This window comes from Triticum urartu, chromosome 2, assembly GCF_003073215.2.
Source record: "Triticum urartu cultivar G1812 chromosome 2, Tu2.1, whole genome shotgun sequence".
Classification (NCBI taxonomy): Eukaryota; Viridiplantae; Streptophyta; class Magnoliopsida; order Poales; family Poaceae; genus Triticum; species Triticum urartu.
In genome coordinates, this window is record NC_053023.1 from 369292579 (window position 1) to 369307860 (window position 15282).

General features: G+C 40.0%; 1 protein-coding gene and 1 long non-coding RNA gene across 4 annotated transcripts in view; both read left to right on the plus strand.

The window, feature by feature from the left end:
* LOC125536788 (serine/arginine repetitive matrix protein 1-like) overlaps positions 1-3749 on the plus strand; it is a 41554-nt gene extending 37805 nt beyond the window's left edge. Inside the window, exons 2-4 of the mRNA XM_048700056.1 lie at positions 1663-2179; positions 2347-2506; positions 3685-3749. Coding sequence (XP_048556013.1) covers positions 1663-2179; positions 2347-2506; positions 3685-3693 — 686 coding nt within the window. The 3' untranslated portion in view covers positions 3694-3749. The remainder of the gene's footprint in view (positions 1-1662; positions 2180-2346; positions 2507-3684) is intronic.
* Positions 3742-6314, plus strand: LOC125537340. 3 transcript variants are annotated; one of them, XR_007295795.1, is made up of 5 exons: positions 3742-3847; positions 4032-4170; positions 4771-4854; positions 5161-5339; positions 5896-6314. It is a non-coding gene; the product is annotated as an uncharacterized LOC125537340 (long non-coding RNA). The 3 variants fall into 3 exon arrangements; XR_007295794.1 differs by having other exon boundaries at positions 3742-3831; XR_007295793.1 differs by having other exon boundaries at positions 3748-4170.
* The last annotated feature ends 8968 nt before the right edge of the window (positions 6315-15282 follow it).

Consider the following 15282-nt stretch of genomic DNA (forward strand, 5'->3'; position numbering starts at 1 on the left):
CATTGAGATCAAAAATGCAAAGTGAAAGTCTGGGAAAGTCATTTCATTCCCTCTCATTCAACTTTTCAAAAAGTATCAAATTCCACTCAGTTTCACACAATCAAACAAATAATCAAAGTTATTTAATTAATATAACATTCCAAAATTTAAAATTTTGGGATGTTACAAGTATTTGCAATGGTGAAGATAGGGGAGTTACGCAAGCTAGAATAAAAAGCATTCAATTTCCCTCTATTCGTTACTTTGCACTATTTAATGGAAAATGCATCATTGGTAAACAAGATTGTAGCGCGCTTTGTGCCCCTGACTTGAGCATTATTCATACTGAAGGAAATATGCCCTAGAGGCAATAATGAAGTTGTTATTTTATATTTCCTTATTCATGATAAAGGTTTATTATTCATGCTAGAATTATATTGATAGAAAACCTAAATACATGTGTGAATACATAAACAAACACCGTGTCCCTAATGAGTCTCTACTTGACTAGCTCGTTGATCAAAGATGGTTAAGGTTTCCTAACCAAGGACATGAGTTATCATTTGATAACGGGATCACATCATTAGGAGAATGATGTGATGGACAAGATCCATTCGTTAGCTTAGCATAATGATCGTTCAATTTTATTGCTATTGCTTTCTTCATGTCAAATACATATTTCTTCGACTATGAGATTATGCAACTCCCGGATACCGAAGGAAGGCCTTGTGTTCTATCAAACGTCACAACATAACTGAGTGATTATAAAGATGCTCTACAAGTATCTCCGAAGGTGTTTGTTCAGTTGGCATAGATCGAGATTAGGATTTGTCACTCCGAGTATCAGAGAGGTATCTCTGAGCCCTCTCGGTAATACACATCATAAGCTTGCAAGCAAACGACTAAGGAGTTAGTCACGAGGTGATGTATTAAGGAATGAGTAAAGAGACTCGACGGCAACTATATTGAACTAGGTATGACGATACCAATGATCGAATCTCGGGCAAGTAACATACCGATGGAAAAAGGGAATTACGTATGTTGTCATAACGGTCGACCGATAAAGATCTTCGTAGAATATGTAGGAGCCAATATGGGCATCTAGGTTCCGCTATTGGTTATTGACCGGAGAGGTGTCTCGGTCATGTCTACATAGTTCTCGAACCCGTAGGGTCCGCGCGCTTAACGTTCAATGACGATATAGTATTACATGAGTTATGTGATTTGGTGACCGAATGTTGTGCGGAGTCCTGGATGAGATCATGGACATGACGAGGAGTCTCGAAATGGCCGAGAGGTAAAGATTGATATATAGGACGATGGTATTCAGACACCATAAGTGTTTCTGGGGTACCAGGTACTTATCAGGTTAGCGGAAGGGGTTCCGGGCAAAAGATATGGGCCTTATGGGCCCAGAGGGGAAACACACTGGCCACAAGGGGCTGGTGCGCCCTCATATGGGCCGGCCTAAGGAGGGGAAGGAAATGGGAGAAGGGAAAGGAAAGTGTGGATTAAGATTTCCACTTCCTTCCCTCTCCCCTCTCTTTCCTTCTCCCTCAGTTAAATATGACAGGGGGACGCCACTTGGGGAGGACCTCAAGTAGGATTCGGCCTATATATAAGGCTGGATTATTCTGTTACTAGTAACATAATATTATTCTGTTACCCCTCGCCTTTATAAAGGCCCGATCCATTTTGCAAAACCCGGTGCTGCACCCCCACCCGAAACACAGAGAAATCCCACCCACTCCCCAACATCTTGTCGAACCACCCCTCCCCGACGGCTCCGCCCCCTGCTCCCACGCACCGGCACCGCCACCCCCTGCTCCCACGCGCCGTCGGCCGCCGCCCCCTGCTCCCACGCGTCGCCGCCCCCCCTGCTCCCACGCGCCGCCTCCCTCTCCCCGACAGCCGGCCGCGTCCCTTACCCAGCGTCGGCCTCCTCCTTCCCCCACGTCGACGATGGTCGCCTAGTGGATGCAAACCGTCTTCTTCCCCGCCGCCGGCCACCTCTTCCCCTTGCTCTGGCCGCCTCCGTCCCTCCCTCCACTATGCGCCTCCTGCTGGATCCCGCCGTCGAGCGTGTCGGCCGCCCTGGCCACAACCGTGCCTCGTCCTCCCCCGCGGCTACCCCCGCCAGGGGCTTCCCAGCTCGCCGGATCCGCTGGGTGCACGCGTTCCTCGCCGCCGTGAGTGTGAGGTCCGGCCGCCGCCTCTGCTCAAAACTCCATGCACGCGAGGGCATCCCAGCTGCCGTGTCTTTAGCTGCGGTTCAACAATAAAACCAGCAGCAGTCCATGCATCCGTCTTACCTCTGACCTCTCTACTGCTCTTCTCCCGCTAATTTGTTTTTTCTCTGAACTGCAGCACAAGGGTGGTTGAACGGGCTGCAGAATGCGGGTTCGGTTGCCGTTGCGTCCAGCAGTCCAACCCCATCGCCCCAGGCCGTCCAGCGACCTGTCGGGCTATGGTATTCTGTTGCAAGTCGGCGAGCAACATTAGCGACCGTACTCTCCAACCGCCCCATGTTCGTGTCTCCTCTCTCTCACCCATACTTGCAGCATGTATGCCATGGATTTTGTGAATGGAAGAAATCCCTCTCTAATTCTCTCAATTCCAATAATTATTTTAGATTGCGATAGGCGTGCATTTGAATTTTGGTAAGCACATGCGCTCTGCTGCCCATAACCTCTTTGTTTTTATGTTTCTGAGAATTGGACAATCTTTTTAGTTTTAATTTCACAATAACTAGTCCTAGCTAAGTGTATATTGATGCATCCAGAGGTACTTGCAAATCAGGATTTTAACTCCTTTGATAATGATGCTGAAATTAGGATTGAGCATGAACACTAAAATGGCAGAGGATTCGCTATTGGCACTGCAATTTATTTCCCTTAATCTTTTACTGAACTTTGAGTAAATATTTCTAGCTTTTCCTTAAAAAAGTTCATGCAAAATAACTGAGCTGTGTTACAGCTGGCTTTGAAATATAGTATGATCTGAAAAATGGGAAGGTGCATGAAAAATATAAGTTCACCTTAAGAAAAGCTCAGTGGTTCAAAATGTGAAAGAAAAATGAAAAAAGCTCATTGGCTTTTGTGTTGTGTGACTTTAGAGTTCAAAGTACATAAGAACATAAGTCCACTCTGCAAAAACAACAATACACACATAAGAATATAAATCCTCCCAAAAAGTTCATTTACGAGCATCTTCTGCTCATCCATGAGCGGGGCTCCTCCTTGCGGCTATTGCTCATCCATGAGCGGGGTTCCCGAGGATCCCATTGGCGGTGGTCCGTCGATGGTGGCTCTCGACATTGTTTCCTTAACGATGCTACAATTCTGAATTTATTGTTGATTCGTACTAGTACTGATGAAATGGGAAGCAAGGTTGAACGGGAAGCAAGTGTCACATGGAACCTCAATTGAAATGAGATGTAAGGTTCCACCTCCAGCCTATCCAAAACAACCATGTCATCAGTTCAAAAGTTCTGGGTTGTACCTATAGAATTCTAAAGATGTGACTACATAATTGTTTTCTTGTGCTACTAATCTACTATATCATCAGTTCAAAGTGTACTGAAGATACAGCCCTAGGTGTGTTGCGGTGCGTGCTTAATTGGTTACTGATGTGTGTAGGGGGTTCTATATGAACTAATGACAGAATACAAATTGTACCGATAATAATGTATTTGATTTTTTCCAGGGATATTAGCAATGCTAGTGAAGATGGTGGGTGTGATTCTACTTGGACTGGCGTCAAACTTGGACGGCTGCGAGCACCCGTGGTGGACGAGCTCTTGCTCAAGGGCTGAAACTTATTCTAAAATCACAAAACTGACGAGAGGATAATGTACGCAAATAGAGTAGTAAGTTCAGAAAAAAAAAGGTTCAGAACTAAAGATAAAAAAAGGAAATTTTTAGTCCAACGTACAACTTTGGATAATGACAACGAAATCATTCTTTTTTAGTCAAGCACATACAAGTTTGATATTACTAATGAAAGTTCTATTTTTTCTATTTTTTTGGCTGTGTATACATCCAAAATGTAAGGTTTCATATAGCTCAGCGAAATGGTTGTTGAACTGAAGAACAAACCAGGGGAAGGTGGAGAGAACAGGGTACCCCGTCTTGGTCAACAGAGCAAAAGAATGGTGCAAAGTGTGAACATGATCTACTGCCAAGAAAAAAGGTACTGCCACCACGTGCATAGCGTATCGATATGGTCTGCTAGAATTGAAACATATACTATGCATCAGTGGTCTATTGATCTGCATACACATTGATAGTTTCGGAAATTCAGCATAGGACAAATAGTTGAAATCACCGAAAACAAAGAGCTTACATTGTTAGAGCCGGCATTCCCACAGTCAACAGAGCTGACCAGATACCTCAATGGATATCTCCACAAATAAGTATATATGACTCGAAACAGTTCTACCAAGTTCCTACAAGACATAACAGTAATGAAGATAATTCCTTCATCCCAGCCAAAACCTTTTCTTACTGTGTATGTATACTTGATATTGGTTTTAGGAGAAAGGTGTAGAAATTAAATACAAAATATATGTTGTCAGTATAAATCAAAGACCAGCAATGTAAGTATATATCTGTCTCAGCATTTTTGTAAACACGCTTCGAACCTTTTTCTTAACTCACATAGAACTGCCATATATAACATTTTTTCATAATATTGTAATAATTGGTCTTTCTTCAACTATGTAAATCGATATTATAGTATCAAATAATTGTATCATTTTTCAGTTATAACTCTCACTCTCATTCTTCTCAGCAAACAAGAGAAGCACAAACACACTGTAGCACAATTTATGTGTTTGCTGCTACTTTTTCCCATTTGACGGAGGAAGATGGAGATGTAAGTTCATCACTGTGACTTGTCTTTTGCATATTTCAGTCAGACATCATTTACTATTGGTCGCTAATCTCAGTAACCTGTTGCTTCGTTTTGCTATCATACTATGCTCAGTAGGCAGAGCCTTTAGTGCGTATATGCATGTTACAGTTTTCCCATAGCAAAAAGTTCATGCTTGGAAACTTTATATGTTCATACATAGAAACTTAATAAGTTCAGAAAAAAATTCAAAACAAAAAGATGTTGACTGTACATTGCTAACAATTCAGTTGTTCATACCGAAGCCTTGATCTTTTTTTATCAAAATAGGGGGCTATAAGATGTTGACTGTCATTGCCCTTCCAAACATGTCGTTGGTGTCGAACCATTCACAGTGAGGTTCAGTCCATAGGATGCTCGTGATCCTTGCTCCTTCAGCTCCACTTCGTCGGTGCCGTCAGTCCGTAGGAGTAGGGGCGGCGTGCCCGTCAACAAACAAGAACAGAAAGGTATGTGCTTGGAAAACTTAAAATTATATACACATTTGGGCAACAGAAGTTGTAGCTTCTTTCAAAGTTCAAAATGAAAAGATATTCAGTTCAACTTGTTCTAGCAAAACATGTGTGTGACCTTGGCAGCATGTCTACACACTATGTAGTGCAAAAAAATGTCCAGCGCAGTCCAACATGCCGCTGTCGCCTACCCCCTGCGTCTGAGCACCACTGGTCTATAAGTTCAACATGTATAACCCTATAAGTTCATACAAAATAGAAAACAACATAAACAAAAATAATGAAACACAAAAACCCCATGGAATTCACAGGGAAAAGATAACAAGTTCTAAGGAAATAAATGTAGAAGTTCATGTTTCAAAACAAATGAAGTATTTGGGAAGTGAAAATGAAGTATTTCAAAGTAGAAATCTTTTTAGGTTTCTTTGGGAACTTCTAAAGTTACTAAACATGAACTTGCTTGGTTACACAAATATGAAACCGATTGTGCAAGTCACTTAGAATGTGTTTGAACTTGTTATGGAAACTCATGACATGTTATGATTAAATGCAGGGAGCAATTGGTGCCGAATTATGATGCAGAGGCTGGGGGCACGCCTCCATTTCCAAAAAACTGGTGCCGAATGGGCCCCTGGGAGCTAGTCCAACCCACTCGCAGACTGGAGGGTATGCCGGTTTATTTCCAACAAAACCATATGTACAATTAGTGTGCTCGTTTGATAAGGAGACAACATAGAAGTTATGGTTGAAGCAAGTCCCTCCGTCCAGTTATGTCCGATTTTTGTGATAGTAGTTCAAAATGAGGGATATATTGTATAACTTTTCTGCACTTGTGCCCAGGTTGCTCCAATGCTTTATTGGCCTTAGTACTACTGTTTGGAGGATACAAGATTTTTTGTGAAATCAAATGGGAACCTCTCTCTTGTTGGCAGTTCTGTTACTCCTATATCATTTTTTACATAGAACTCTATGAACTCCTGGACATGTTCATAAAGTGTTCCTGGACTGAAAACTCTGGGAACTCCTAGACCTGTTCATAGAGTATTGTTGGAGAACTCTCAGTAGTTCTAGTATCATAGTGTGTGTTTTGAACAAAGAGATATACTCTATGAACTTTCTGTACTTTCTCGGAAGCATTTTGTTCTCATATATAAAATCAAGTGCATATATGAAATCTTGAACAAAATGCTCTATGGACTCTTGGACTGTATTGTTGGAGAACTATTGTTTGGTGCCTAATGGAATTTGCACATGAAGCATTTTGTTCTCAATTTTCTCGGTGAAAGTTTGTTTCCTATATTGCATAGCTGCTGTAGTGAACATGGTGCCAACTTGTTGCGAGTTATATTGAAAGTCTACCTTGCAAAACAACATCAGTTCTCTCATGAACATGCGTCGGTTCAAGGGGTGAACATGCATCGGATCAAGGGGTTACAACGTAAAGCAATGTATACACACACCCCATAACAGTCTTTCCTCGTGTAAAAATATTTAACTAGCTAATGCAAGGCATTGCGCTGGTTCAATATAGGCTTTCCTCGTGTAAAAATATTTAACTAGCTAATGCAAGGCATTGCGTCGGTTCAATATAGTCAGAAAAAACCTAATAGTTCAACCGAGGCCATAGGGAGGTTCAATGAACACAATTTCACGGCCAGAAAAAAGATAGCATGTTTTATTAAAAGAATGTGCTTTGGTCGGTGAAAACACGCTCTATACAAATCCATACGGAGGTCAGTTCGATTACTCTATTTTTGAATCGAAAAAACACGACCGGTCTCACCGTATTCTAAATACTCTATGAAAAATACCTCAGTACAAACAAACACATAAATCAGTACGAGTACTCTGTTTTTCGGACGAAAAAATAGCACGATGGGTCTCATCGTATTTCAAATTACTCTTAAATGGTTGTGAATTTGAGAAAACGTTCAACATGACTAAGTTTCGCATTTTCAATAGCTTTCCAACGATATATTATTTGCCCCATTTTGATAAACTTTTAAAAAAATCGCGTTTGAAACCAAATTTCACCATATTTGAATTCGTATTAAAACCGTAAGGAATTAGAAAAAACTTTCTATACGCAAAAGTTGCGCATTTTCTATAGCTTTCCAACGCCGTATCATTTGCGTCAATCCGACAAAGTGTTTGCAAAAAACAGCGAAAATACGTTTCGCCCAGAATTTCACCATTTTCAAATTACTTTTAAATCATATAGAACTTCAAAAAATAGTAGATATGTTGAAGATGCAGATTTTCACAAGCTTTCCAACGCCATCTCATTTGCTCAATTCCGACAAACCGTTTCAAAATTAAGTCCAAAATACGTTTTGCGTTTTCGGTTTTGAAAAGAACGGTTTTTTCAAAACTGCTCTTAAACCATAATTTTTTTTGCAAAAACAAATTATAAAATTATAATGTAGATTTCAAGAGCTTTCCAAGGATATATTACACGCCCCGTTTCGACAAAAAAAATTGCAAAAAAATTGAACTAAAGAAGATGATTTTTAACAGAAACAGAAAGCATCAGTTCAAGCGCTCGAATTTCATCAGTTCAGCCGCTTGAATTCATCAGTTCAAGTAGGGTAACAGAGTAATATTCTGTTACGCGTAACAGAATAGCCCAGATGTGTGTGTGTGTGTCTATATATATATATATATATATATATATATATAGGGGGGGGGGCATCCTAGCACACACACCAGATCAATCGTTAGCCGTGTGCGGCGCCCCCCTCCACCGTTTACACCCCCGGTAATATTTTCGTAGTGCATAGGCAAAGCCCTGCGGAGATCACTTCATCATCACCGTGACCATGCCGTTGTGCTGACAGAACTCATCTACCACCTCGACGTCTTGTTGGATCAAGAAGGCAAGGGACGTCACCGAGCTGAACGTGTGCAAAACACGGAGGTCAAGGTTGAGGTCGGCGGCTTGCGGCAGCGGGGTGGTGCGGGCTCCAAGGGCGGCGGGGCGCCGGCTTTTAAGGTGGGGGCGGGGCGGCTCGGCTTGGAGGAGGGAGCACGGCGCGGGAGTCCTGGCTGGACTCCGCTTCGCGGCGGCGGCGCGGTCTCGGTCTCCCGAGCGGAGACGAGGCGCGAGCGGCTGGGCCGGCTCGGCTGGGCTTCGGCCCAGTCGGGCGCTAAAACTTAAAAAAATCACAAAAACTAAAAAAATTCCTAGAAAATAAAATAAAACTCTAAAAATGCCAAAACAAATTTTCGCCATCTAAATAAAATATTTAGAACAAGGTGAACATTTTCTTGGCCCTAAAATGCAACTTTGAAAAACATGCAATTTTTTCTGATTCAAATAAAATAGCAATAAACTCTGGATAAAAGTCAAATATTTGATTTTAATCGTTTCCTCTGATATTTCATTTATTTTGGAGAAGTCATATTATCTCCTCTCATGTATTTTAATATGAAATATTTTTGGAGAGAAAAATAATTAAAACCAAAATCCTCGTTTCAATATTTGATAAAACTCAAATATGAAAACTGGGAAATCCCCAACTCTCTCTGAGGGTCATTGAGTTGCTTAGTATTTCGAGGATCACAAAACGAAATGCAATAAAATATGATATGCATGAATGATCTATGTATAACATTCCAAATTGAAAATTTGGAATGTTACACGTAAATATTTAGCAACAATGTAATTAGCATAATCAGCATATCAAGGAGTACCATTAGAAACATTTATTGCAGCTAACTGCTCATCAGGAAAACTATCATCAATAGGTAGGGGGGTCATCAAGCACATTTTCAAGTCTAGACAAATTATCAGCAACGGGGTTCTTAACTCCTTTTCTATCAATGATATGTAAATCAAATTCTTGTAACAAGAGAACCCATCGAATAAGTCTAGGTTTAGAATCTTTCTTTTCCATAAGATATTTAATAACAACATGGTCTGTGTGAACAGTTACTTTGGAATCAACAATATAAGTTCTAAATTTATCACAAGCAAACACAACTGCTAAGAATTCCTTTTCAGCAGTAGCATAATTTCTTTGAGCACTGTCTAGAGTTTTACTAGCATAATGAATATCATTAAGTTTCTTATCAACTCTTTGTCCTATGACAGCACCAACAACATAATCACTAGCATCACACATAATTCCAAAAGGCAAGTTCCAATCAGGTGGTTGAACAATAGGTGCAAAAATTAAGGCTTTCTTAAGTGTTTCAAAGGCTTCTAAACAATCATCATCAAAAACAAAAGGAATATCCTTCTGCAAGAGACTAGTAAGAGGCCTAGAAATTTTTGAAGAGTCTTTGATAAATCTCCTATAGAAACGAGCATGACCTAAGAAACTACGAATACCTTTATCTTTAGGACATGGCATTTTCTCAATTGCATCAACCTTAGCTTGATCCACTTCAATACCTCTTTCAAAAAATTTATGACCCAAGACAATACCTTCATTTACTATAAAGTGGCACTTCTCCCGATTCAAGACAAGATTTTTTTGTTCACATCTCTGCAAAACTATATCAAGATTGCTTAAACAATCATCAAAAGACGTCCCATAAACAAAAAAGTCATCCATGAAAACCTCAACAATCTTTTCACAAAAGTCAGAGAATATAGCAACCATACATCTTTGAAAGGTAGTAGGTGCATTACATAAAACCAAAAGGCATACGTCTATAAGCATAGGTTCCAAAGGCACAAGTAAAAGTGGTCTTTTCTTGATCAGGTTGAGAAACAGGTATTTGTGAAAAGCTAGAATATCCATCAAGGAAGCAAAAGTGTGTGTGATTAGATAATCTTTCAAGCATTTGATCAATAAAAGGCAAAGGGTAATGATCTTTTCTAGTTGCTTTGTTTAATTTTCTAAAATCAATTACCATTCTATAGCCTGTGACAATTCTTTGTGGAATAAGTTCATTCTTATCATTAGGAACAATAGTTATACCTCCTTTCTTAGGAACACAATGAACATGACTTACCCATCTACTATCAGCTATAGGATAGATTATACCTGCTTCTAGAAGCTTTAATATTTCAGTTCTTACCACTTCTTTCATCTTCGGATTTAACCGATGTTGCTGATCAACAACCGGTTTAGCATCAGGTTCCATATTTATTTTGTGCTGACATAGAGTGGGACTAATGCCCTTTAAATCATCAAGAGTATATCCAATAGCAGCTCGGTGCTTCCTTAGAACTTTCAATAGTCTTTCTTCTTCATGTTCTGAAAGGTTAGCACTAATAATAACAGGATATATCTTCTTTTCATCAAGATAAGCATATTTCAAAGTGTCTGGCAATTGTTTTAATTCAAACACATGATCACCTTTAGGTGGAGGAGGACCTCCCAGAGTTTCAATAGGCAAATTGTGTTTAAGCAGAGGACGTTGTTCAAATAAATTTTTATCTATTTCATTTCTTTCATGCATATGAAAATCATTATCATGGTCTAGCAAATATTGTTCTAAAGGATCAGTAGGTGGTACAACAATAGAAGCAAGACCAATTAATTCATCCTTACTAGGAAATTCTTTTTTCATGAAGATTCCTAGAAAAAATGGAAAAATTAAACTCATGAGACTCATCACCAAAGCTAACACCAATAGTTTATTTATTACAGTCTATCTTAACATTAATTGTATTCAGGAAAGGTCTACCAAATATAATGGGAAAAAAGTCATCTTGTGGGGAACCAAGAACAAGAAAATCAGTAGGGTATTTTATTTTCCCACACAAGACTTCAACTTCTCTAACAATCCCAAATGGTGATATTGTGTCTCTGTTAGCCAGTTTAATAGTAACATCTATGTCTTCTAGCTCTACAAGTGCTATGTCTTTCATAATTTCCTGATATAAGGTGTAAGGAATAGCACTTACACTAGCACCCATGTCACATAAACCATGATAACAGTGATCTCCTATTTTAACTGACATAACATGCATGCCAACAACAGGTCTATGTTTATCTTTGTTATCAGGTTTGGCAATTCTAGCAGCTTCTTCACAGAAGTAAATAACATGCCCATTCATATCTTCTTCTAAGAGATCTTTGACCATAGCAATACTAGGTTCAACTTTAATTTGTTCATCAGGTTTAGGTGTTCTAATATAACTTTTGTTAACCACAGTTGAAACTTTAGCATGTTCCTTTATCCTAACAGGGAAAGGTAGTTTCTCAATATAAGCAGAAGGAACAACTGGATCAACATTATAAATTATAGTTTCTTATTTAACTGGTACTGGTTCTTTAGTTTCTTCTTTAATAGGTGGGTGATATTTAAACCACTTCTCTTTAGGGATTTCAACATGAGTAGCAAATGATTCACAAAAGGAGGCTACTATCTCAGAGTCAAGTCCATATTTAGTGCTAAAATTTTGAAAAGCATCGGTATCCATAAAAGATTTAACACAATCATATTCAAGTTTAATACCTGACTCTTTACCTTTGTCGAGTTCCCAATCTTCAGAGTTGCGTTTAATTTTGTCCAAAAGATCCCGCCGGAATTCAATAGTCTTCTTCATAAAGGAACCAGCACAAGAAGTATCAAGCATGGTTTGATCATTACGAGAAAGCAGAGCATAAAAATTCTGGATAATAATTTCTCTTGAGAGCTCATGATTGGGGCATGAATATAACATTAACTTAAGCCTCTCCCAATCTAGAGCGATACTTTCTCCTTCACGAGGCCAAAAATTATATATATAATTCCGATCACGATGAACTAGATGCATATGATTTTTTTGGTGGAACTCCAATTTCAAACGATTCCAATTCCATGATCCAATATCATCGTATAGCCTATACCACGCCAATGCTTTTCCCTTCAAAGATAAAGGGAAAACCTTCTTCATAACTATATCCCCAGGTAAACCTACAAGGTTAAACAATCCACAAATTTGTTCTACATATATCAAGTGCATATCAGGATGTTCGGTTCCATCTCCTGCATAAGGATTAGCTAGCAATTGTTCTATCATATTCAATATTTTCATTAGGTGCAGTAGGTTGAGGGGTAGCTAATTGTGGTTCCGGACAAGGTGAAGATACCCCGAACAAACCCCTCGAAGGATTGTTTTCCATAGTAACAAGTGACAATAAATTTCAGCACACTATATAAATGTTTCCTTACCGAATTCCACTTACCAAAGGCGCTTCACTCCCCGGCAACGGCGCCAGAAAATAGCCTTGATGACCCACAAGTATAGGGGATCAATTTTAGCTGTTTTCGATAAGTAAGAGTGTCGAACCCAACAAGGAGAAGAAGGAAATGACAAGTTGTTTTCAGTAAGGTAATGTCTGCAAGCGCTGGAATTGTAAGTAGCAGGGTAGTTTGATAGCAATATAATTTGTAACGAGCAAGTAATGATAGTAGTAACAAAAGTGCAGCAAGGTAGCCCAATCCTTTTGAGGCAAAGGACAGGCCAAAACGGTCTCTTATGATAAGCAAAGCGTTCTTGAGGGTACACATGAATTTCATCTAGTCACTTTCATCATGTTGGTTCGATTCGTGTTCGTTACTTTGATAATTTGATATGTGGGTGGACCGGTGCTTAGGTGCTGTTCTTACTTGAACAAACCTCCTACTTATGATTAACCCTCCCGCAAGCATTCGCAACTACGAGAAAAGTATTAAGAATAAATTCTAACCATAGCATTAAACTTTTGGATCCAATTGGTCCCTTATGGAATAGCACATAAACTAGGTCTTAAGCTTCTTTCACTCTCGCAACCCATCATCTAATTGCTACTCCACAATGCATTCCCTTAGGCCCAAATACAGTGAAGTGTCATGTAGTCGACGTTCACATGACACCAATAAGGGAATCACAACATACATACTATGAAAATATCGAACACATATCATATTCACATGATTACTTGCAACATGATTTCTCCCGTGGCCTCAAGAACAAAAGTAACCACTCACAAATAATAATCATGCTCAAGATCAGAGGGGTATTGAATAGCATATTGGATCTGAACATATAATCTTCCACCAAATAAACCATATAGTAATCAACACTACTAGTCACCCACAAGTACCAATCTATAGTTCCGGTAACAAGATTGAACACAAGAGGTGAACTAGGGTTTGAGAGGAGATGGTGTTGTTGAAGATGTTGATGGAGATTGCCCTCCCCAAGATGGTAGAGTTGTTGGTGATGATGATGATGATGATGACGATGGTTTCCCCCTCCAGGAGGGAAGTTCCCCCGGCGGAATCGCTCTGCCAGAGGGCAAAAGTGCTCCTGCCAAAGTTCCGCCTCGAGGCGGCGACGCTTCATCCATAAAGTCCTCTCCTTATTTTTCTAGGTCAAAAGGACTTATATACCAAAAGATGGGCACCAGAGGTGGGCCGATGAGGCCACAACCCCCTAGGGCGCGCTAGGGGACCCTGGCGCGCCCAGGTGGGTTGTGCCCACCTGGTGGCCCCCTCTAGTAGTTATTTGCTCCAATAATTCTTATATATTCCATAAAAATTCCCCATGAAGTTTCAACTTGTTTGGAGTTGTGCAGAATAGGTGGCCTGACGTAGCTTTTCCAGGTCCAGATTTCCAACTGCCAGAATTCTCCCCCTTGGTGTATACCTTGCAAATTATGAGAGAAAATGCATTAGAATTACTCCAAAAAGCATTATTACGGGTAAAACATTATAAATAACAGTAAGAAAACATGATGCAAAATGGACGTATCCGCGGTGAGTAGAGAGAGAGTGTGGCCACCGCTATCATGTTTAGATCTAGAGAGGACGAGCTAGTGTGAGGAGAGCAACACTAGCAAGAAAGCGCGGAGGCTCTTGCCTATATAGTGGAGTAGTTTTCTTTTATCTACCGGAGCCGGCTTGACCTCGTCAATGATTGTTGAGAAGTCTTCGTGCACGTGCCCCGGAGGTGCAGTTGTCGTCATTTTGATCTGAAGCACCGGATTAACATATAACATGAAAAAAATACCACATGACAAGAAACCATAACCTCATTGCCCCAATGAGACAACATGAATCCCGACGGACAAACTAGACGAGGATCAAAGCTCAAATTAAAGATAAACTCATAGAGAAGGGGTCCATTGATAGATGTCCTAATTAACATAGCCAGCTTGAACTAGATGGTGAAGGAAATATGCCCTAGAGGCAATAATAAAGTTGTTATTTTATATTTCCTTATATCATGATAAATGTTTATTATTCATTCTAGAATTGTATTAACCGGAAACTTCATACATGTGTGGATATATAGACAAAACAACGTGTCCCTAGTAAGCCTCTACTAGACTAGCTCGTTAATCAAAGATGGTCAAGTTTCCTAGCCATAGACATGTGTTGTCATTTGATGAACGGGATCACATCATTAGGAGAATGATGTGATGGACAAGACCCATCCATTAGCTTAGCATAATGATCGTTAAGTTTTATTGCTATTGCTTTCTTCATGTCAAATACATATTCCTTCGACTATGAGATTATGCAACTCCCGAATACTGGAGGAATACCATGTGTGCTATCAAACGTCACAACGTAACTGGGTGATTATAAAGATGCTCTACTGGTATCTACGAAGGTGTTTGTTGGGTTGGCATAGATCGAGATTAGGATTTATCGCTCCGAGTATCGGAGAGGTATCTCTGGGCCCTCTCGGCAATACACACCATAAGAAGCCTTGCAAGCAAAGTGACTAATAAGTTAGTCGGAGGATGATGTATTATGGAACGAGTAAAGAGACTTTCCGGTAACGAAATTGAACTAGGTATGTGGATACCGATGATCGAATCTCGGGCAAGTAACATACCGATGACAAAGGGAATAACGTATGTTGTCATAACAGTTCAACCGATAAAGATCTTCGTAGAATATGTGGGAACCAATATGAGCATACAGGTTCCACTATTGGTTATTGATCGGAGAGGTGTCTCGGTCATGTCTACATAGTTCTCGAACCCGTAGGGTCCACACGCTTAAC